Source organism: Quercus lobata, chromosome 7 (assembly GCF_001633185.2).
Source record: "Quercus lobata isolate SW786 chromosome 7, ValleyOak3.0 Primary Assembly, whole genome shotgun sequence".
In the NCBI taxonomy this organism is placed as follows: Eukaryota; Viridiplantae; Streptophyta; class Magnoliopsida; order Fagales; family Fagaceae; genus Quercus; species Quercus lobata.
This window is the reverse complement of record NC_044910.1, coordinates 27,694,255-27,719,329: the sequence shown is the minus strand read 5'-3', so window position 1 is coordinate 27,719,329 and position 25,075 is coordinate 27,694,255. Positions and strand designations below refer to the sequence as shown.

At 33.6% G+C, this 25,075-nt stretch overlaps 1 protein-coding gene across 2 annotated transcripts; it reads right to left on the bottom strand.

Moving 5' to 3' along the window:
* Positions 1 to 3,653: 3,653 nt before the first annotated feature.
* Positions 3,654 to 7,922, bottom strand: LOC115951284 (transcription factor MYB1). Of its 2 annotated transcripts, none has more exons than XM_031068470.1 (2): positions 7,645 to 7,922; positions 3,654 to 5,149 (listed from the first exon to the last, which is right to left on the bottom strand). In XM_031068470.1, exons 1-2 carry the CDS (start codon positions 7,898 to 7,900, stop codon positions 4,269 to 4,271), a joined length of 1,137 nt encoding a protein of 378 aa, XP_030924330.1. In that variant the 5' UTR covers positions 7,901 to 7,922; the 3' UTR covers positions 3,654 to 4,268. The 2 variants fall into 2 exon arrangements, with proteins under 2 accessions (XP_030924330.1, XP_030924331.1); XM_031068471.1 differs by having other exon boundaries at positions 3,654 to 5,140.
* Between the last annotated feature and the right edge of the window lie 17,153 nt (positions 7,923 to 25,075).

Here is a 25,075-nt window from a genome sequence, read left to right as displayed (position 1 = left end):
CCCACAATAGCCCCTCAAAATCCTGCTGCCCGACTTTTAGTTGGGGAGGAGGGTTTTGATAATGCTGGGCCCACATCACGACTCACTCAGATTATGTACTTTATTGGTGTTTGGACTTTTCGATTTGCATAGGAGATGCACCGAATTAAGAGGCATCCCTTTAGCTTTTAGTCACGTGGTGCCCTTTGACGTTTCAGTGTTCGAGGCGCGCCTTCACGAGGATCTTTTAATCTTATGGTTGCAGGTGGCGTTGGGAATTGAGCCAAAACCATTTTGTCTGTAGCGTTCCTTGGAACTCTGCGTGAATTAAATACCACCTCATTGTCTTGTCTTTTAAATAAATAGGGTAGGAGGTTGTTCCACTTACACATAAATCCTTCGGCTCCCTCCCACATCATAATCCTTCAGCCATAATCGCAGCCTCCATATCCGGTGCTATCCACCCTTAGTGTAATATGCCTGAGGCACGGGTTGGGTTGAAGGGGTTACACCCGCCACAGAGGCACCAGGTTCTTCCGAGACTCAAGGTGATGTGGTCTGGACAGGGGAGGCACAGATTCAAGGTAATTCTCCGTTTTGATAAGGGGGAAATGGTATTTCTCCCTCTTTCAGTCAAAATCCGAAACAGGTACTGGTCGCATCAGATTCTTGGTGCGCCAGAAGTAAGGTTCTCCGCCATCAGCGCCGTCTGCTCTATCGCAGGCGTGGTTCTACGGAGGCTCATCAACTTCCGGCTCCTTGCACCTTTTCTTCAACGGTGCTAGCCTAAAGTTGGGCTCTCTGCACCTTTTCTTCAACGGTGCAAGCCCCAAGTTGGGCTCTTTTGCTGCCTGAGTTATAGGCATGTAAAAGTATTGAGGAATGATTTCCTTAGACAACATCTTGGAACGGCAGCATCCCCCTGCTCTGCGCCTCTTCTTCGGCCTTTTCTTCATTCCCTTGTATATATATATATATATATATTTTTTTTTTTTTTTCGCTTATGTAGTCAGTTCTAGTACTAGTTTATTCAAGCTCTTTCATTGTATGTTGTATTATTTCTTTGTCTTAATAAAAGATGAATTTACTTCTTTTTAAATACTTTGCCTTTCTGCAGCAATTATTTTGTGAATGGGTGTGCTACATGTGTGTTTTCCTTTAATGATGCTTAGAGCAGGAAACCTTGAAACAAAACCCTACTAATTTTAATTTATCGACATTATCAAGCATAATAATGATAATTCCCAGTAGATTAAACTCATGAAACTAACCAAGATAACAGCTGAATACTCCGTAATGCATGCGAGGCGACCGTCCGAGAACGATAAACTCTAAATATACCATCCGAGATGGTTGCCGAGCAGTGAGGGACTTCGGCCGTGTTATTGATAACACCTGACCCTATAACAGTTGCACCAATTCCCTTGGTATTGAGGATCCGAGGGTAGGCTGGGGATTTTATTCAGTCTAGGGATTAACCCAACTATCAATGGGTAACCCTTCTCCGGGGTAGATTCTAAGGGCCATATAACGTCCAGGTTGTGTCCAAACCCTGCATTTTCCTCTTAAGTAGGTGGTTTCCCAGAGGCTTAGGTCCGAGGACCATACAAGGCCTTGGTTCTGTCCAAAACTTGTAGTTTTTCTTCTAAGTAGTTGGTTTCCCCAGAGGCTTGGGTCCGAGGACTATACAAGGCCTTGGTTCTGTCCAAAACTTGTAGTTTTTCTTCTAAGTAGTTGGTTTCCCCAAAGGCTTGGGTCCGAGGACCATACAAGGCCTTGGTTCTGTTCAAAACTTTTAGTTTTTCTTCTAAGTATTTGGTTTCCCCAGAAGCTTGGGTCTGAGGACCATACAAGGCCTTGGTTCTGTCTAAAACTTGTAGTTTTTCTTCTAAGTAATCGGTTTCCCCAGAGGCTTGGGTCCGAGGACTATACAAGGCCTTGGTTCTGTCCAAAACTTGTAGTTTTTCTTCTAAGTAGTTGGTTTCCCCAGAGGCTTGGGTCCGAGGACCATACAAGGTCTTGGTTCTGTCCAAAACTTGTAATTTTTCTTCTAAGTAGTTGGTTTCCCCAGAGGCTTAGGTCCGAGGACCATACAAGGCCTTGGTTCTGTTCAAAACTTTTAGTTTTTCTTCTAAGTATTTGGTTTCCCCAGAAGCTTGGGTCCGAGGACCATACAAGGCCTTGGTTCTGTCTAAAACTTGTAGTTTTTCTTCTAAGTAATTGGTTTCCCCAGAGGCTTGGGTCCAAGGACTATACAAGGCCTTGGTTCTGTCCAAAACTTGTAGTTTTTCTTCTAAGTAGTTGGTTTCCCCAGAGGCTTGGGTCCGAGGACCATACAAGGTCTTGGTTCTGTCCAAAACTTGTAATTTTTCTTCTAAGTAGTTGGTTTCCCTAGAGGCTTGGGTCCGAGGACCATACAAGGCCTTGGTTCTGTCCAAAACTTGTATTCGTTCATTTATTTATTTATTTTCCGAAGGTGAGCCCCTCGACCAAGGTGGGGGGAGCTAGCTTGATGTTTGAAGCCCCTAGAATTGCCCATGCCATTGGCACTGCGAGGCGTAGCCCCTAGTGGAAATCTATGTCGGAGCAACAACAGCACATCGCAGGAAATGTAGGAACCTTCACAGATGTTTGCTCGACAGAGGCTCAACTCCACCGCCACCTGTGCCAATGCGCAAGCCTTTCCCACAGACGGCGCCAATTGTAGGGATACGATTTATTTAACGGCCCAAGAATGACGTCAAGCTTGTAAATAAAGGACCCTAACAATATGATTTGTAGAGAGTGGGCTTGAAAGGCAGGACCTTAGCTGCAGGTTAACAGTTTAGTCGGGGTTTCCGTGGAAGCTTCTCTATAGGTGGACTTGGCTTGACTAGCTAAGCCTCTCATTAGAGTGAGTTGCAAGGTTTTAGTCCTCGGACAGCGTCCGAGGAGCTCTGTGCCCTTCCCTTTTTCTCCCCTTTGCAGGATTTTTCCTCCTCCCGAAGGGGGGGAGGGGGTCCCCTCTTCTTTTTCGCTTTCTTTTCCTTTTATACTAGTGTTCATTCCCCTTTTAGTGTCCACATGTAAGTTCTTACTTTCTGGGGTGTAGACCTGTCCTGTCAACCCATACCTAGAGTGGTTGGGGGTTGTTGGAAAAGTTAAATGGCATGGTTTGGAGCATGGGCTTGTCAGATGCAGGATTCTGTATTACGATGTTGGCAGCTTTCTCCCTTACCCTGCCCCTGTACAGAGTTTGCCCTTTCCTTCAGGCGTTTTGAGAGGTGCTGAGCATAAGATCGTCCTCGGCCATGTCCTCGTACCTTTCTTGGGCTTTCATTATGCGTCCTCGGCAATAGCTCTCCTCGGCTCAGGCCTTGGGCCCAAGCGCAGAATGGGTCTGGGCCACGAATTATCATTCTTGGGCCGTTAAATAAATCATGTCCCTACAATAGGTATTGTAGATTTCCAAAAGACATTGTTGTTGGTTTCCCCTCTTTGTTCATGCTCTCGGCGCTTGGGAGCAATCAGATACAAAAATGAAGAAAATCTATAATAATAATAATAATAATAATAAAAGCCAATTATAAAAAGAAATTATTGTTCAGATGTAAATCTTACTAGGAACTTTGAAATATTAAAAATTGATGCAAAGAAAAATTACATTCTACAGGATTGGTACAGCAGACTGCAGATACTTCGGACAAGTTTTGTTCAATTAAAAATAGTTGCCACAAGTTCAATACAACTGAGCACACACTACACTACTACAGCCCACTAGTACACACTATACAGACATTGCCATGCCTTCCTATTGTAAACAATTGGCATATGAAAATTACAGGTCTCATTTATAAGTCGGACTTTCGAATATTGCATCAATTAATGAAACCACAGAGAAATACTTACTTTTGTATTACCTCAACTAATGAAACCATAAAAAAAAAATACATATTACTTTGTATTAGATGAAGTTGGTCTCTCTCCCGTAACACAGCAAGAAACTGACTGCCATCCCTGCATCAGTTATTTAGCAAAGAGATACAGGTGCCCAAGCTAATTAGATGACTACAGGCTCTAACTGATTTCTTCTCATTCTATAATCCATGACTTCCAATGTCACTAATGTCTTCCAGTGAGAGTTAGAATATCTAATCATGCAACACAGTCACAACGCATGAGTTTTTCTAGAGTTTACAGATCTTCTAGATCCTCCTGCCTTTAACCTTGCAAATCCACTTAACATGGAGATAGGATAATTGAACTCAACTACATCCCCTCAACTTCAAACTGCAGTAAGAAAATGGTGTCTAAGTTGATAACACATTGGTTTTCATGCCTGTTAACCTGTTGTTTCCCTCATCAAAACAAAAATGGCCATTCACCCTACTCTCTTCATGATGCCTCATTTGCACTTGAGATCCATGAGATTTTATTCTGCCAGCTGCGTCATCCATTGCTCTGACACTGCTGTTCTCCAACCCACTCTTAAGCCAAGCAAGTTTACTTATATCTGTGGCTATTGCAGCCAATTCCAAACTTGGAAAGGATGGAGGCTCTGAGAATTCAACAAATTCTGGCCCCAAAAGAGAACTTCGAGGATTTCTATCATTTTGAGTCCCACAGCAACCATGGCCACAATTATGAGGCACCAACCGCTCACCACAAACCCCTTCAAACAATTCACAAATATCAAAATCTGGTTTTGATGCTTGAACCAGAGCCCCTTGCATTGGAACTGGCCTTGGGAAAGATGATGCAGGCTCAAGGCCATCGAAAGGGTTGCATACACTAAAAGCACTAACACGTGCCACAGGTCGAAAAAGAGTAGATTGGTCTATAACTTCATGACTAAAATGACCCTCAATTGGCACCTTGTCTTCATTCTGATCATTCATATCTTCTAGAGAGCTCATGTCTCTTCCTTCCAAGGATTTGAATGAATTGACATCCCCACATGATAGGGTTTCTTCAGATGATGCCTTGGTTTTGTCTAAGCTATCTTCAATCATATTGCAAGATTCTGACTTAATCTTGCCAACCCCCATCCGCCGACGCTTTAGAGTAGAATTCCAGTGGTTCTTAATAGCATTATCTGTTCTTCCTGGTAAAAGCCTTGCGATTGCTGCCCATTTGTTTCCATGAATTTCATGTGCTGCAACTATGATCTGATCCTCCTCATCTGAAACAACTGTAGTTTTGTCAGCCCTTGTTCTTGAAGATATGCACATTAATTCTACATTATTAAACAATATGCTCAAAGGTGTTGCATGTCTACATACACATGATACAATCACACATACAAACAACTACGCTTGCCCATTATTGTAAGGAGCATATACATCCATACAAGACAGCATGTAAAAATCTGATTGTGGCTTTATTGCCACTGAAAACCTGTGCAATGCATGTTTCCCATCTTTGTTAAAAGCATATTAATGATGACTGTTGTAAGATAGCAGAAGCTCAAAAAACCAAGATCGATTGTGAATATTTTGGGCTCGAGGAAGATCTCCCAAAAAAAAAAAAAAAAAAAAGAACGGATAAAATCAACCCAAAAGAAAAATAGACACAAGAACACCAAAGAATTACGTGGTTTGGCACCCTCACAAACCCAAATCCCAAATACATCCAAATAGCTCTCTCTCACAAATACAACGATTAGGGGTAGCACCTTGCAAAACACCCTAAAACAAAGAACCAAAGAGAGAGCTATCACATAAATTTGCACCAAACACAAAAACCGCAGCACTACAAATACTAATTGTTGTGACACACACTGGCTCTCTATTTGCCACACACACAAGAGAGTTGTAAAGGTACATTTGGTACACTAAATTTGGATTATGACAGGAATGATAATCTTTACTGAGAATAAAATGTGTTGTAATGAAATAACTAAACCTATTCATAAGTTTGATTGTGATTTGTAACATTAGAATAAAACTTATATTTCCTAAAACATAATATTTTTAAATTTTGAGAGAGAGATTAGTTATTTTTTGTAATCTTTTATTTTCATAGTTGTTATGTGCGTATAGAATTTTTTTATTTTATTTTGAAATATATTAATTTTAGAAATTATTACACATATTAAGGAATAGTTATTACAACACTTTTAGAGAGGAATAGTTATTTCTCATTTTAAAAAATAGTTATTCATAAGGAATGGTTACTCCTTGTAATAAAAACATAATCAAACTACCAAATTGCTAAACTATAAGAATAATTATTATATTACAGTACTTATTACAATCTACCAAACATACCCCAATTGTGGCACAAAACCAATTAGGCTTCCACACAAATAATTTGTGCACAAATTATCTAATTTACCGCACCCTCAAATCAAGGTGTAAGGTTATATTTATATAACCTTGCAAAGTCAGCACATTGGACTCATATTCCAAGTAGAAGTAGAAACAGATTTTTGGTTGACAAAGTCTGACTGCATACTGAATTCCAATGCCCAGTAGAAGAGAACTAAACACGCACTGATATAGTTCACAAAATTTAACTGAAACTACTTGATTTAGTGGCATTAATTCAAGCCAAATGTGACGTGTCAACAATGACAACTGTTTTTTCAGTACACATGCATTCGAAGAAGAAGAAAAAATGCTAATTCCCATAATCACATCAGGTTATGGTGGTAAGTAGTAGGCATATAAGCAAACTGCCACACCGATTGCAAACTTTGGCGTCACTTTTGTGGATATCATAAGGTTTATAAACAAAAGAAGGGAGACATGCCAAATATGGTATCTCAACAAATGAGGATTTCACTACCAAATGATAGCCAATCATGCCAGGTGCAATTACATAATAAATTAAATGTACAGCATAAGAAATTGAATGAGTGTTTTGATCTAAACTGGGAGATAAGAACACATATCCAACGTAGAATGCAGTACGCAATCATGTGAATTAATCAAGGAAATTGAAGGTGGAAACAGGGATTGATTCAACAGGTGGCTAAGCCTGGCATGGACACCTCCAACAGTTCGTAAATGTCCAAGTCCAACCACACAATGTCACACTGCCTTGACATAGACCCGAATTCTCTGGAAGTATCAACAAATTATACTTTGGGTTATTGTTGTCATGTTGATCTTTAAGATTTTTGGTAATGTAGACTAAAGTCTAACCAAAATTTCTACAGTTGCAATACTGCACATTAACATCAAAATTCTTAATAAGTGCTAATTAATCCAGGATGATCACATAAAAAAAAAAAAAGGTTGTACTCAATGCACAAAGCTTCAAAATTTGCGGGGTCTGTGAGAGAACATGATGATCTTTTAAGAAGCAAAACAATCTTATTCCCAATATATTGAATGTTAAATTTGTCATTCCTTGTACCAGCAGATAATGCACTACTTGCCCCAATCATCTCGAATTTCAATACCCATTCCATTTTTCTTCTCCAAAAGAAACCTAATTCTTCTACTTAGATTTTCAATATTTAATGGGCGAGAATTAAGCACCCAAAAACCCAAATTGGTTGCAAAAAGATAGATTTCTTTTACACTAACATGAATAAAGTAATGGTATTTGTATAACCCACAAAGAGAAAGACATTGCAAGAGAATAAAAGTAATGTCTAACCCTCAATTTCACAAACAAAAAAACAACCAAAATTCTGAAAATAATGAAAATGAAGCTGGAGATGAAGATGAAGCAAACCAGTAAAGGGTTTGCGCTTGACTGTGGGATCGAGCTGATTACACCACCTGAGGCGGCAAGACTTGCCAGATCTGCCGGCGATTCTGCGAGCAATGAGGGTCCAATTCCTGGCACCGAACTTGCTCACGAGCCGACTCAGTATGGTGTCCTCCTCGAGAGACCATGGGCCCTTCACTTTATCTCTGCCCTCCACCACTACTGTTATTTCCTCCTCCTCCTCCTCCACTTCCATCTCTATCTCTCGCTCTCTCTCCATAGTACTACCTACCTCACTTGAATTAACTTTTTTTTTTTTTTTTTTCCCTCTCAATCTCAAATTTCCGCGGGTTTTTTTCCCTGATGATTGACAGATGCCAACTACTTGAACAGTTCAACTATAAGAGGACTATTGTTTGTTTTGTTTTGTTTTTTTTTTCGGCCCCTATCCATAGCAATCCTGTCATGAGTGTTGTCGGTACTTGGTAGTTTAAATGTTTTTAAAGAAGATGTATAAGTTTCTCCAAAAAAACAAATAAGAAAATTTCCTTTTGAGGTGTGTGTTGACTGTTGATACCCGAAAAACAATTAGAAGAACAAGTCTAGCCCAAGGAGCCCAGATCATGGGCCTAGCGTGGACATAAGAGACACATAGTTCTGTAGTAACTGTCTTGTAAAAAAGGTTAAAGAACTTTGTAGAATGGGGCAAAAAGCCCAACAGCAAAAGAAATAACAGAAAGAGAAAGCTACCTAACAAGCTTTAGGAGTTCACCCACACTAAAGAAGGATCTATACCACTTTCAGAAAAAGAGGTTCAGGGGTGTTTGGTATATATGTTTGAAAACATGTGTTTTGTTGTTTGAAAACATGTGTAGAAATACGTGTGGGTGAAAAAATGTATGAAAATACGTGAAATGTTGTTTAAAAACTGAAAATGTGTGTTTGAGTGGGTGTACTAAACACTCCCAATGTGTAAAGTTCCTATCAGAATGAGAAAACCTTTGAAATGTCCATCTCCTAGCCTTGAGAAGAGACCCATCCTCACTAACCTCAACTAATGCTTGAATTGCTTAGGAAAAAAGTATCTCCTATGAAAGGAAAACAACCAAGAGTTCTTTCAAGGATGAGTTCCCAAGAAAGAGAAACAAGAACAAGAAGGGAAAAGAAATACATAGAGATTCAACACAAGGGTGAATGGCAAGACCAAGGCAAAAGGAGAAGATGGTAATTTTGAGATCCTTCAAGACTAGGATAAAAGGGGGAGAAATCAGCCATTTAAACTAGGAAGAACAAGAGAAAAGCAAGTAAGAATAGTAGAGAAAATTGACAATCATAGTAAAAGTATAGAACTTAGGTTGAGTTCCCAAAAAATAGTATTTAAGGGAGTCTTTATTTGTAGTATTACTTGGAGGCTTCACATCAATTAAGGGATCCAAGCTTTGCAAGTCTTGTAGGACCTCAAGGTCTACTTAAATCTGTGAGTTGGGGCTTATGGGTTTTGTATTATTTTCGCAAAGGATTTATACTTGGGTTCCTTGACCAATTAATAAGAATTCACTAAACAAATTCATGCTTCCTAATATTATGTTGCTTCCTAATATTATGTTGCTTTTCTAGTTCTTGCAAAACATATATATGTACTATTGTATTTTGGACTTGCTTGTGCACAGATCAATCCAGAAAAAATGGCCAAGCTTAGTCATGGTGGGACAAAGCCCAGTTCCTGCATTCAACACTCATATTCCTTGTGGCCTTCCAACAAACCCATTGCTTTATCTTGGGATTGGTGATGAGAATGCAAAATGTCATATTTTTCTCCCTTAATGTTTAGTATTTTATACTTATTTGGTGCTTAAATGTACTTATTATTCTTATATTTTGATTTAGGATGCAAATGGAGGCATTAAGTGCAAAACGTAGCTAATTAGGCGATTTTGGACAATTTTGACATTGCTTCGTAATCTGGGCATAACTCTCTCATCAGAGCTTCAATTGAGATGATTCAAGATGCTATGGAACGCCAAGACAAAGCTCTACAACTTTCATGTTTTGAGAGATACGGGCCGCATCAAGGTCTAAATCGGGCTTGAATTTGCTGCATATGCACTGCTGACGTTCTGGGATGTTCCTTTGCTTGAAATTCTAATACACGGATCTGATGCGGTTTATTTTCGAAAGCTTCCAAATCTAATGCTCGAAAATTCCAGCTGAAAAACACCACTTTCCTAGTTATATTAGGACTTTGTTTTATTTTTAATATTTTTCCTTAATTAGTCAAATTTGGATATTATTATTTAGAATATTTTTAGGAGATTTTGTAGGTTTGGGAAAGGGGGAATTAACGTGTAAAAGGGGGAGGAGAAATCAGAATTGGACACACACGCCTTTATCTCCCCTTTTCTCTAACTTCTCCTTTGAGTTTCTGGCTAAAACTTTAATACTTGGTCGAAGGAAATGGAAGTCTCGGAATCAATAAAACTGTGAGATCTAATTTACTTTTATTGTTCAATTTATGCTTTGAATATCAGATGTTTTTCTGTGCTTATTCCATGATTGTCTCATTTAATTACTAGGAGGCCTGCTAGTTTAGTATTCATTGCAATCTACTGCTAGGTTAGATATCAAACCCGTAATTGTTTGATCTCTCTAATTTGTGAAGTAATCAAGATTTAATGATTTACTACGTCAGAAATTATTAGATTTTAGGAAGAACGCTTGACTAAATTAATTACAACCGCTTGTGCTCGTGTTGTTTAGTTTCATTGATCTCTCTAATTCTTAAGGCTGCTACTAGATTAAACCTTTAGCACTTGTCTTGGGTTGTTTAGTAGTTAGGGTTTATTAAATCGCTTGTTTTCTAATTAACCGTGACTAAGGAGAGATAAGAAAATAACTCCAATAGTGAATATTCAAAGTGTGAATTGATATATAATTGCATTGATGATCAGTTGTAAAATTCCGATGGTAGATGTTGACTTAAACGAATGTTTGTTCTTTTGATTGAATTTGATACTTTAATTTGAATTGTTCCTTAGTTGTTTTTTTCTTAAAATTGTTTTCATTACACTTAAACCCCCCCCTTCCTTATTCATGTAACATAAAACTAGGCTAGATACTCTTCATGGGAATGATCCTTACTCACATTACTACATATATTTTTAGGAGTACAGGTTTTATTTTTGGTTGCATGCGACAGCACACCAATTGAGCTAGAGGATTCATTCAAAAATAGGGTCCCACAACGTGACAGGATGAGCTATAAATCCAAATGTCACTAATTTGAACTTTAGTTGATGATTTATTCATACTTAAGGATTGATGCACGAGTTTGTGCTGGATGCTTTAATGTTTATTTGATAGAGATAGAATTTGAAGGTCCTAGCTTGTGAAGGTTCCATGTCATTAAAAAAGAAAAAATTCTACCAAAAAAATAGTTTTATAATTCATTTAGTGCTTCCTGATTTCCGAAAAGAGACCTCCAGGAACTAGAGATTCTCACTCCCATCTATTTAATAATTTATTAAAAACCTGTGGGAATTTTGAGTTCGCCATACTCGTGCGTGTAATTTAAAACGGTTTTGGTGCTTTAAAATAAAAAAAGTAACGGGTCTGACAACGTCACTGTTTAGAGGTGGCAGACACTTTAGGCCTTTTGGTCCTAAGATGTTAAGCTTAGCCCTTGCTTCATACTTCGGCCTAGTTTTATATTTTGCTTAGAGTTAAGTTTGGCCCATATAGTACCTGAAAAAAGTAGTCCATATATAAATAGAAATGAGCTCATTGATTACGGCCCAACCTAAACTTGAGTAAATCTTTTGTTTTACATGAACATACAGTCTGGCTCGTACATAATCAGCCTAGGCCCATATAAACCTGTGGACTTGTTCAGTTGTTTGTCCAAATATCAGGACCAGGAGCCTAGAATGGTTCAGCCGGTAGCGACGCACTTAAATCATCGTGGTCAGTTTTAATCGCCATACAGTTTTTTTCTTAGATAATTACGACTCATTTTATGGTTTAAAAATTTTCTCCCCATAATAAATATTTTATATATATTTTTTCTTTGATTTTGTTTGAACTTTAAAAGACTAAAAATTGATCGATGTCTTCATTTGATGATAAAAAATTATTATCAAGAGTTAGTGCTATAGGTTGAAACTCTATTAAAAAAGAAAAAGGAAAAAAAGAAGACCAAATGCAATGGCCTAAACCCTAAATTGCTATTGTAGGGACTGGGTTTGAGCACTTCTTCTATTAGATGAGTGGACTCAGACCCAACTAGTTCAGTACAATAAATTTATAGAGAATGGGTTTAAGAACTAGGCCTTAGTGAGGGTTACAACACCCAGACATGGTTATGAGTGGGTTGAATAACGAGGACGTGGACTAAAGTGTGAAATTTTATCCTCAGCCCTCGTCCGAGGAGCTTGTTGTTCTTATTGTTTCTTTAGTACTTGGTTACAAAGGTTTCAAAGATTATACAAATTGCTCCCGTATTTTCTATTTCTAATTCCAGATCCCCCCATTCTTGGAGAATTTCTCACGTTATATATCCCCTTCTAGTTGATATTGGCCCTCCATCCGTTAATCACGTGGGTCACTACTCGAGTGCTTGTCCCATCAGCCGCCTTCTCAAACCTTTTGTGAGTTGTAGCAACCAAGATAGCACTGTTCAGTGGTCATTTCTTCATTAATGTGGCCAGAACGTTAGTTGTGGGCATTTAATGCGGAGTTGACAGTTTCTCCTTGAATTGCTCTTCCACCATGCTCTCATGGTTGATCCACTGTACTTGTCTTTTTTCTTGGGATGCTTTGGGAGGCTGCTTTCGATGGCATGCCACTCTTCCCTTTTATGATCTCGGTTGGCCGAGAGCAAGATTGTCCTCGACAATGTTTCTTTGCAATTTGGGCTTTCTTTGTTCGTCCTCGGGCATTTCTTCCTCCTCGGCGTGGGTCTTGGGCTTAGTATAAAGTGGGCCGGGGTTGCCAAATTCCTTGGCCCCACAGCTATATATAACTAAGAGCATTCACATCAGTTTATGCAAAAATTTCTGTCGATTTTAACATAAGAATCTACTTTTTCTATTTTACATCTTCACTTTTCAAAACACTCTATGCCAGATTATCTATTTTACATTATATTACATTAAAATATCAAAATTTCTTAATTTTTTTTCTATTATTTCTCTTTCTTCACACACAATAACCACCATCTACTCTTTCCTTTCGGCCTCAGAATACATAAAGAAAGAATAAATAAAAATCTATATGCAAAGTAAATAATGCCAATGTAAATTTACATAATTACTGTAGCAATTTTACAAATTTACATATTTTTATTTTGATTGATGTGGATGATTTTGGGAGGTTAAATATGTAAAATTGACAAAATTTTCTATTTTGCATTAATTGATGCAAATACATTAATGTGACCTACAATCCATCTTACCTTTACAAAACATCCAGCTCAAGCAGAACTTTATCACGAATATTCGAATTGATAATCATTGTAGTTGTACATGATTCATTGAGTTAATCTAAATGACTCACCTTTCTTGTTTACAATAGTTACCACCTTTGACAACCTAAAAAGTTCATTCAAATATGATGCATCCTAATCTACAATAGTTGGCACCTTTGACAACCTAAAAAGTTCATTCAAATATGATTCATCCTAATTAGGATAAACGCTTGTCTATATTAGTTTTTTCTTTTTTTGAGAAACCGTCTATACTTGTTATATATACGGAGGGATATCGTTCGATCTTTTCATTTTATCTGTTGAGGCCATTCAAATTAGTCACATTCATTTTCTAAAAAAAAGAAAAAAATTAGTCACATTCAAAAGTTTTTCTCTTATAATAATACATAGTCGGTAACCATACAATATAACCTGTGCAATGTACATGAAAATTTAACATAACATAATTTTACTTCTCTCGTGTTTTTCTTTGTCCAACACTTCAACTATGAAATTTGGTAATTATGATAATTATTAATAAATACTTTTATTATGATTGTTTTTGTATATATAACTATATAATCTAGCATTAGTATTATGATTGAAGGACTTATATTTGGTAGCTGCTACTTAATTTCTAATTTCAAGGGAAAAACCTCAAATAATTATATTAATCGAAAAAAATATTACATTCAATTAAAATGGAATTTACTACACTTTGAGTCTTAAGTATTTATAAATAGAAATTACAGGACTTTTGACCTATTCATAATCTAATAAATATGAATTACAGAAAATTTTCATTAAAAATTATAATGATAAAGAACTTACTTTACATTCTTGAGTTAAGTTTGAAGACTAAGCATGGGATGTGAAGTTGTTAGTAACTTAGACAACACTCACCATATTTTAGACTCGGGCCCCTAAGATACAATGATGAATACAAATAAATTCATCCATGTAACATCTTATTTTTTTTTTTGAGAATCCTGTAACATCTTAAATAACATATAAAATACATAAAACAAAAAATAATAAAAGATAATAAAAGGCATCGCATTAAACGTTTAATTTAAATAGAAGCCCTATTGAAAAATGAAACTTTTTTTTTTGGTAAGAGTTTTTTTTTTTTTTTTTTGAGAAGGTTTTTGGTAAGAGTTGAAAAATGAAACTGCACTTTACAATGCATGAACCTAATATCACGTGAATTATTTAAAATGTTCTACTAAAATATAAAAATTACAATCTGGAAATTTTGATTTTAATTGTCTTTGATGTTTAAAATTTTTGATTGTAGTTCATAACATTTGGAATCAAAATGTTAACCTACATGCTAATACAACATGATACATGAGGACTTTTACCACAATTAACTGGTTTGAATCAGTGATTCATTATGAAAGCATTTGTCTTTTTATTCCATCTGATCTTTTATGGGATAATTGCGCTTTCTCTCCTTTAGTATGGGGCAATTGCAATCTCTTTTTAACTTTTTGTAAGGAGAGCTTTACTCCTTCATTAGTATTTTCTGACAAATTAACAAAAAATTCAATTTTTTTTAATCTAAATGAGTGTAGACCCACATTTTTTAATAATTAAAAAATAATAATTTATTATAATTTAATAATTACATCAATAGAGGATAAGAGATTTGAGTCCTGATTCTCCTTATAAAGAAAACCAAGTAATGTCACTAATTCATCAAAAAAGAAAAAAAGAAGAAGTGATGTTATTAAGTTATAAGGCTCTTAGCTTAAATCCACACATTAAAGACCATAATACCGTCTAATAACAAGTACATCATATGTACAATGAGACCTTAATTCTGTCCAATAAAAAATCCCATCACATGCACTATAATAACGCTTCATATTATGCATATGATGTCTCTTATCAAGTGATTATATATAAGTATATAACATGTTATCTCATTAACCCGCCAAAAAGGTAAAAATTGAACAAGTTCATGGCATATTATCTGGACAAAATGGGTTTTTGCCCTTTTTAGGCAAATTAATTAACTTTATACCTCCTTTCCCAAACTAAGTAGGGAAATTCCCCTATTTTAAAACTTGATTTATAATAAATTGAGTTAGGCTCTATAGTGGCGTTTTAAGGAGCCTATAGTGACGTTTTTAAGACATATAGTGACGTTTTTAATGAATCGAGTAACAAACGTCACTATATGTCTTAAAAACGTCACTATAGACTCATTAAAACGCCACTATAGGGCTTCAGGAATTTTTTTTCTAACTCGATTTATCATAAATCGAGTTTTAAAAGAGAGAAATTTCCCTACTTAGTTTGGGAAATGGGGTATAAAGTTAATTAATTTTCCCGAAAAGGGCAAAAGCCCATTTTGTCCCATATTATCTCTTTAATTAACAAAAATTTATAACATTAAAAGAGAAAAGAAAAAGAAATACAAAGGTGTATAAATCTCATAAATAATGGTACAATTTGGAATAACTTGCGCAGACTTGTACAAATTGAAATTTTGATTGCAAAAAAAATTTCTAGTTAGTAAATACATGAATCTTATGCATACGTACATAAACATTAAAAAAACGCACGTCTTCCATTTTGTTTTTTTTCTGTTTTTGTTTTGTTTTGTTTTTTTTTTTTTTTTTTTTTGTTTTTTTTTTCTTTATGTGAACTACGACAATTTTATTAAGAAGAAGAAAACATTACATCAGAAGTCACTAAATGCTCCACAAAAGGAGGACAAGTTTCTAACCAAATGACAGACTCGGATAAAGATTTAGCGTGTTGAGCACGTTAAGTTTAGACTGAGTATATAGGACATTTTGGCATTTTACCCTTAATTTTTAATAAATTTGGCAATATGCCCCTGTTTTCAAACTATATAGGGGCGTGCCTTTGTTTTGATACTCGATTACCTTAAAATCGAGTTTCACTTAAATACTCGATTTGTAGAAAATCGAGTTATGCCCGATCAAACTTAAAATAAAATTAAAAAAAAAAAATTGCATGGAACTCGAGTTCTTGGAAATCGAGTTCCATGCAAAAAAATTTTAGCGTGATCGCCCCATACAAGGTTCAGGGAGCTCTATAATAGCGTTTTTAAGCTCTATAGTAGCGTTTTTAAGCCTTATAGCGGCGTTTTCTGCAAATTTTTTTTAATAAGTGTCATTACCCCATACCAAGTTTAGGGAGCCCTATAGTGGTGTTTTTAAGCCCTATAGTGACGTTTTAAAGCCCTATAGCGGCGTTTTCCTGCAATTTTTTTTTCTAAGTGTGATTATCCCATGGCAGGTTAAGGGAGCCCTATAGTGGCATTTTGGAACTTGATCTCCATAAAATCGAGTTCTATGTTTTTTTTTTTTTTTTTTTTTTTTAAAGTTTGATCGGGCATAACTCGATTTTAAACCAATCGAGTTTTTCATTGAAACTCGATTTTAAGGTAATTGAGTTTCGAAACAGGGGCACGCACCTAAATAGTTTGGAAACAGAGTCATATTGCCAATTTTTTTTTTTTTTTAAATTAAAGGTAAAATGCCAGAATCCTCGAGTATATACACGTTAAATTTGAAAATGTAAAAAAGTGGTTCGTTAAATACGGACACATATAAAAGATAAAATTTTCTATTGGCTCTTGATATCACTTTTTATCCACTATTAATAATTCAACACTTATGCTTCTCAAAAAAAAGAAAAAAAAATTCAACACTTAGATTTTATTGTGAAATTATTGTAAAAATGTTGTGGCCTAACTTTATACTTTATTTTATTAAATTGTGAAACCCACAAAAAGTTAAAACACAAAAGCTGCTACAACCTAAGAGCACTACCATCGATTGTACTAAAAAAAAAAAAAAGGAATTTATTTTAACACACTAAAAAGTTATTTTATTTATTTTTGCATAGTATTTACAATACACCATAAATCACATCTCTTACTTTAGCACACCGCTCATTAAAATAACTTAAAAAAACTCTCACCTTATTAAAAATACCTATATAAAAAAATAAAAAATAAAAACCCACAAGCAACAGCCAGCCAGCTAGCCAAACCAGCCAGCCACCTACAAATGCTAAAATGTTTTGGCATTTGAGACATCTATTGTAGATTTTTTTTGGATTTTTGGTCTCGATTACAATAATACAAAGATTATTGTATTTATCTCACAAAAATATATGGTAAATGTTTCCATATTTTTTATTCAAAATTTTAAAATATACCGTAAATGTTTTATACCCGTACCATATACACATATTGTTATTTCTTCATTTTCATATTTTTGAAATATACTTGTAGGGATAAGGGGTCCAAGAGCATATGTTGGGCCTTGTGCCTTATCCGAGGACATTTTGCGGTCTGAGAACAGATAAATAGTAATAAATATGTAAGACTTAGGACTCCATGAGCGAGTTATGAGTGAGAATGCTGGGGGAGGTAAACAGAGGAGGAGTATCTCCTCGGCCAAGCAAAGCAAAGGTTAGAAAGAGTCATCCAGGGTGACATTCTGGGAAACTCTATTAATAAAGATATACGTTATGAATGTACATAACAACTGGGAGGTGGGAAATATCTAAGGAAAAGCTGCTACCATCGCATTGAATGCTCTGCAACTAACTTCCTAGCCGCATTAATGAGAAAGTGATACTTGAACAGTAGTTTTCAGCCTTACAGTTACTCTCTAGAGTTTTTAAGAAGGTTCTGATGTGACAGGGATCAATACCAACAATCTAAGCTACACGTGGAGGGCAGAGATGGAGGCAAAGTGATAGTATAAAATAAGAAGAAGGCCATGAGGGAGGGAGATCGAAAATTAAAGAAAAGAAAACTGTAGCACTAAGGAATTGTATTTGTAATCAAATTCAGAAAATATATATAAGAATTGATCTCCTCGGACTATACTGAGAACTATTTTTCTTCAGTAAAAACTAGACTATCTCTACCTTATTGTCATTTGGATCCATTACAATTGCTACCCAACTGATTATAGCCTAGTTTTTTAACTCACTCTCTACAAATTCATTGTATTAGGCTCTTTGGGCTTAGGTCCTTTTCACTTTTAGGCCCAAGATTCAAACTATGACCTTACAATACTTTTATTAAAAGATTCTGAATTTTACTCGTTCGTATACTTACTGTATTTTATGTGTACTATATTTTACTAACTATTTCATAAAATAATTTAATAACTTTGTTTTTTTTTTTTTTTTTGGTTATAAGGATAGCATAATAGTTCTATTGGGTTATGCACAAGTGTAAATTAAAAAGTCTAGTACATGTTTGGTATATTGAATGTAGATTATGATAGAAATAGTAATCTATATTATTGAAAATAAAAGATGTTATGATAAAATAACAATTTCTATTCATATGTTTGGCTTGTTAAAATTTGAAAAGTTGGTAAAAACATGATATGAAAAGTTCATACTTTTGTAAAATATGTTAATTTGAAAAGTTGTTACATCTACTATAAAGAATAGTTACTACTCCTCAAGAAATAATAACTATTTTTTTTTTTTTAATATTACAAACAAGAGTATCTAGACCTTTTCGAGTATTTAACTATTCTCTCAAGTATATTTTTTCTCCCCATCTCACACACACTAGGTTATTATAGAAAGGAATCTCATGAGAGGCCCAAGATGCAAGCAAGAGATTTGGTTATTCTCTTTATAACTTTTCCAAAATGATAGTTATTTTGAAGAAATAATCATTCTCTTTATACAAGCTTAAATATTAAGATATAATAAATTTAATCATTTAACCACATACTTTTAACACATAAATAATCATTTCCTTACAAGACTATTATTGCGTATCAAACATGCCCCTACTAATTTTAACTACTACAGATTTCAAGACTTTGATCAAGAGGCAATCCCAAATTTCTTTATCTTTTACTTTTTCCAACTTTTTAATTTTCATTTTTCTCCTTGAAGCTCTTTCAATTTCGTATCTTGCTTTTTTATTTATCAAAGTGTGGTAGAAACCGTAAAAAAGGCAGGATCACACGCAAAACCTCCTTATTAAGCTACCACAGACAGTCACTGTTTCACACAAACCATCCCTTTTGATAGTGACCATGATGACTTAGATGAGGTCAAACTCTCGTGCGAAATTGATCACTTTAGAATAAGACTAGTTCCTCATCCACCACGCAGTAAAGACTGTTGCGTGCGGGGGTTTTCAAAGTACTTCATTATCTTATAATTATATAGTATTTCATTATGTGATTATTTTCCAATTTAATCGACAAGCCACCAATGACCAAACCATGGCCATACAAAGTTAATTACATAAATAATTGAGAAAGTGACAAAGAATAGGCCAATTTTTTTTGAACAATAAATATTCTGTCATTATCGGCTGCCTTAGCTTATTTCAACGACATTGCAAAGAAGACCACGACACACCTATCTCTTATTCAGCTAATAATAATTTTCTTTATGTCCAAGTCTGTGTGCTAATATTTCAAATACTTCAAATTTAATTTCACTTAATTAAGAGCTAGCTAGCCCATCTACATCATATTCGATAAAATGTTCATATCAGTAGGCCTAACAGGAAAGTAAATTGGTTTACCAATTCTCGGCTTATTTTCTATTACCTCGTGTGTACGTACATTTTTCCATTTAAAGGCTATGACTCACTTTTAAATTTTTTATTGACTTGATTAATTTGTATTCATGAATGTTAGAATTAACTGGGGAGGCTGTGTTTCCATCTTCTAAAGCCTCTTTTTTCTTCCGAAACAGCGTGGAAGCATTGAAATTAAAGCTGTAATTAATTACTATGACTTTTTCTACCGGGAAGCTAAGTGGGAAAAAGAAAAAGTAAAAGAAGAAGCTGTTGAACTAATTTCTATCCCTCTTTCTAGGTAATTATTGATTTATTATTATTTTTTTTAGAGAAAAAGAGAGCAGCATCAGAGTATATATGCCAATATTCCTCCTCTACCTTCACATTTTTGTCAAATATATATAATATCAGGATCGACTATATTTCACATTGTATGCATTCTAGAATCTAGTTCATGCAATTAGTTCAACTATTTATAATTTGTAGTTTTGTACAACTTTTTTCAATCAAATAGTATAGATATAATAAAAGAAGAAAAAATTTTTGTGGATCAAACAATGTGAAGCAGATTTAAAATCAAATTCGGTTCAATTATTTCAACTATTTGGTTTGAAGCAGATTTAAAATCAAATTCGGTTCAATTATTTCAACTATTTGATTTGAAGCAGATTTGTCAAGATTCAACAATGCTTAGAAAGAAAAAAAAATAAAAAAGGATAATTGATAAGATTAGATAAAGCATTCTTTGTGCCCATGATCAAGTTGGATTTCTTAAATCCTCCTCTATGTTAAAGCAAATAAATATAGTTTCTTTTAAAGGTTGAGATTTAATATTTTAAAATTTTAAAGGTGTACATAATCACATTATTTAATGTCGGTTAATAATATTATTCCCAAAAAAAAAAAAAAAAGATTTGAAAATGACCTAATAGGTGTTGGAAATTTTTTTCAACTTACAGCTAATAGGGCACGTAAGGAACTAAATTAAAAAATAATTTTTTTTTCCGAATGAGGAATAATATTAAAAAGTCTAATATATATATTTTTTTTCTTTTCTTTTAAACAAGTTAAAAAAATGAAAAATGAATGAAGAAATAACTTAGTTTTCCTTTCACCAATAATAAAATACAGAAAAAAATATGACATACGAAAGAGTGAGGTAAAATCTCTAGAACCGTGTTGTTCTGACTCATTTGCTGATTTGCATTATCAACTTATTGTAATTAGCTAATTATTGTTGATGCTGCAAGGCAAGCGACCAGCTCTCATCTACATTCTAGAAATAGAAACAAAAAGAGATGCGAAAAAGATTTTAGTCAATGGCTACCTAACACGTAACGACCATGACAATTCCAAAACGTTTCTTCTTAATCAGGAAAAAGAGAAAAATACTAATTCAAAAAAAAGAAGAAGAAGAGAAAATACCTTAGAAATTAACAACGATTTTATTAAACCATTTTAAGAAATTTTTTATGGATAACCAAAAAAGTGATTATCTTTTTTGATAGTTTTTCAATTTTCTATAAAAAAATTTCTAAAATAAATGATTAACGTGTGTTTTAAGAACAGACATAAACTGGACCCTAGAAACAAATACATATATAAGAATAAAATTAAAAAAAAGCAAGGAGAAAACAATGATAATGATTTTTTTTTCTATTTTCCTTTTTGGTGATAACGAATTTGAAGACGACATGGCGGCATCCTTTGAAATGGAGAAAACAACCTTAAGATTTTTTTAATGTAATTATTTAATAAACTCCCACTACGCACACCTATAGAAGCCTTTGCCTCGATCGCTCAGACTTTTTTGATTTTTTCTTTATTAATTGGTCAAAGCCAGAACTCATCTTTATGATTGGTGAGTTGTTGAAGCAAGATCTTCGAATTTTTTTAAATTGTTAAGTTTTTGAAGTAAAATATTGGGTGATTGTGGCCAGATCTTGCCAGCTCCAAATTCTTGTTTGGAATGATTACAGATATAAGAATGAATAACAAATTCGAATTTTAAAAGATAAGTGTGTATTTGCGTGGTACATATCCTCCTCTTTATTTTTTGACGGGATTTTAAAGTTGGTTTCTGTTTGTAGTAAAAGGACAAACATTTTTTAATTCAACCATCTTCCAACACGCAATAATTAGAAAAGGAAATAAATATTGCATAAGAAATTGGGAAATCATTATTAATTTTTTTTTTAAAGAAAGAAATTTTGGAAGCCATATTTGTTATTAGTATTTTAGTATTGATCTTTCATTCTATTGTTATTTAAAATAATCCTAAATTGGAGAGCTCGTTTGTAACGTTATTTAAGTTTTGTAAAAATACGTATGTGTGAAAAAGTATCGTAGAAATATATATTATATTGTTTAAACAACAAACAACACAACCAAACACCCCTGGAATGTTCAAACATTCTAGATCAACTGACAATAACAATTCCAATTGAGGTTCTCCATTGACAGTTTGACACGCACGCAAAAACAGGGACACAACTACTAATATTCAAAAGGGATTTTGTATTTTCTAAACACAACACTGAGCACGCATGGAAGTTCAATAAATAACTTTATATTAAAGTGGAATCTTAATTTAGAATAAAATTAGATTATAATTGCATTCTAATTTTACATCAAGTATCCTTTTACTTGCACTTTAATTAGCTACCAAAAGTTTTTAGATTTTAAATGCATTTTAATTTTGTGTCATCTCTATTATCTCTATGGTTTCACATAGCACTCCAATATACATAATAGGTGATCTTAGTGTTTGGGTGGAAATCCTCTTAAAGGTAATTAAATTGAGAGTTTGAAAGATAAAGAATACTATTAATGGGTTTTTGGGGAAAATGAGCTTTTGCCCTTATTTTTTTAACTATCTGGCATAATGTCCTTATTTTTAAACCATTAAGCACCGTGTTCCTGTTTAGAAACTCAATTTAAAAAAATCAAGTTACATGTGAAATTGACACAAAAACGTAATAAAATCCTTGAATAAATTTTGCAGAGATAAATCAGAACTTATAAATTTTTGTTTAAGGTGATGTGACAATATACAGAAAAATGAGCACATCTAAGGATCTTATTATGTTAGGGGCGGCTCAAGGCCCTCAAATGGAAGAAGTACCCCTAAAATATAATGTATTATATTTATTTTTTCTTATAGTATTTGCACAAAAATGACAATGTAATAAAAAATTAAGACTCTCACTTAGACTAAAAGGAAAATTTTCAATTAAGGCCTAAAAATTTAATAAATAAAAATTATTTTTAAAATATGCTCTTTTAGAATATTCAACATTTTATTAATAATTTTTACTATATTTGTGATAGTTTAAGAGTGTAAACATTTTCAACTCCCAAAAATTTTACTTCTAATTCCTCTCTCTTTCTATCAAAATTAAAATTAAAATTAATAGTTTTCGAGCCCAAATTATTATTGAAATCCACTGTTAACTAAAATTGAATATTGCCAAGAGAGACAATAACCATGTAAATTATGATATTTATTCTAAATTTTTGAAACTGATTGTTTCAATATTTTAAAATCAAAAGTTTTTTAATACATTTTTTAAGTCCAATTAATTTATTAAATTATATGAAAAGGTTGTTTTTTTTTTTAATTCATGTATTACTTATAAAATACTAAGGAATAATATATTTTACATATGTGTTTGACTCTAAAATGTGTTGAGTCGGCCCTAGAATAAACCCTATTTTTTGACTATGTATTAGGTTTTAATTGTGCTATAATTTTGTATTAAGTGTATGTCATTCTAGTTAGAATATTTTAGACAATATTTTTTTTTCCAAATGTCCCTTCATTTTAAAACTACTTCTAGTACATTTAAAATTACTTTAAGTCCATCTAGGCTTACTTTTAGCTCATTCTATTTAAATCTATTTTAAAACTAATTCCAATTAATTTGAAACTAAGTCAAATTTTCTTACCCAAACTTATTATTAATTTAAGTATAAATTTCAATAAATTTTTTTTTACCATATTCTAAAAATGTTTGTTTTCATAATTACTCTATTCTCATAACTTATTTGAAAAATATAAACATTGAATGAATCAATTGCATCTCAATCACAAAATTATATTATAAAAGAACAAAACTACAATTTTGTTTTTCTAAATTGAGTAATCAAGAATAAATAATTTGCATACTCTATACCAAACTTTATTTTTTAATAATTTGATAGTTATAATAGAGAGAATGGATTTAAACCTTAGATATTTTCGTTGGAAACTCCAAAAAGTGTTAATTGAGATACAATACTATATTTTTGCTTTTTATTTTATTTATTTTTTTAAAAAAGTTTAAGACTTGAAAGTACATATAGCTCATTTTATTCTGAATTTAAGTTGATAGTTGACATTTATAGTTAATTCTTTATTAAATTTAAGATTTCGTTTTGAATTGAGATCAATCCCTATGTGCCACATGCAATGTGTATGGTTAGGGGGGGGGGGGGGGAAACTCAATATTATATCCCCCTCCAATTGATAGCATTATATCTAAGTATCTATGTTGTGCAGTTGATATTTTAAACAAAATAAATTAGTCGAGGTACGCTTGTATAAACGCACTCTTAGTCTCCCCAAATAAGAATACAAATTATATGTACCGCTTTTTATGTTTTACTTTATATCTTACCGAATCATAATTTGTTATGAATTCCTTTTACTTATAAAATAACCCAAGTTCAAAATGAAAACAAATCAATTATGAGAAACAATACTTTCACAAAGGTTTGTATTCTCATAAACAATATCTCTTATAATTTTCTTTTGATGAAAAACAATAATTTTTTCGGTGTTTGATGGAAAAACAATATCACTTATAAGAAACAACTTTTTATTATAAAACTAATTAAGCTAGTTACTTACGAAATATATATACCCTGTGGTCATCAATTTAAATATAAAGAGACCATAATAATACAATTTCTTGCATTTGCTTACCAAATTTAAAGTGAACCCCAACCGCACTATTGTTTACTATCTAATTAATTAGTTCCTCACAATAATTAATAGTGACCACCAAAAACCCAATTGAATTATTCAAATTTAGATTAGGCGAGAAAAATTCAGTCCTCTGCTAAGCTGAGCTTGTCTTCTTGGTCAATGTACTTGTTATCAAATTTCTAAAATGAGCTGCAAGGAAATTCACCTACTCATGATGAAAAGGTAAAAATCCGCGTATGCATACCTAACCCTTTCAAGTACAAGAGCTAAAACAGAGATTATATAGGACTAAAAGGGCTTTCGATCGAGCTATAGTCAAATATTCCTATTCAAAGAATCGATTGCTTGAATAACCAAGATTCTGACTTTTACATGCTTTCTTTAACGGATGTTCGGATGGCCAACTTAAGCAGTTAGATAACGAAGTTTCAGCTGTCTATCGCAAGGGGAAGCCAATTCAAAGCCT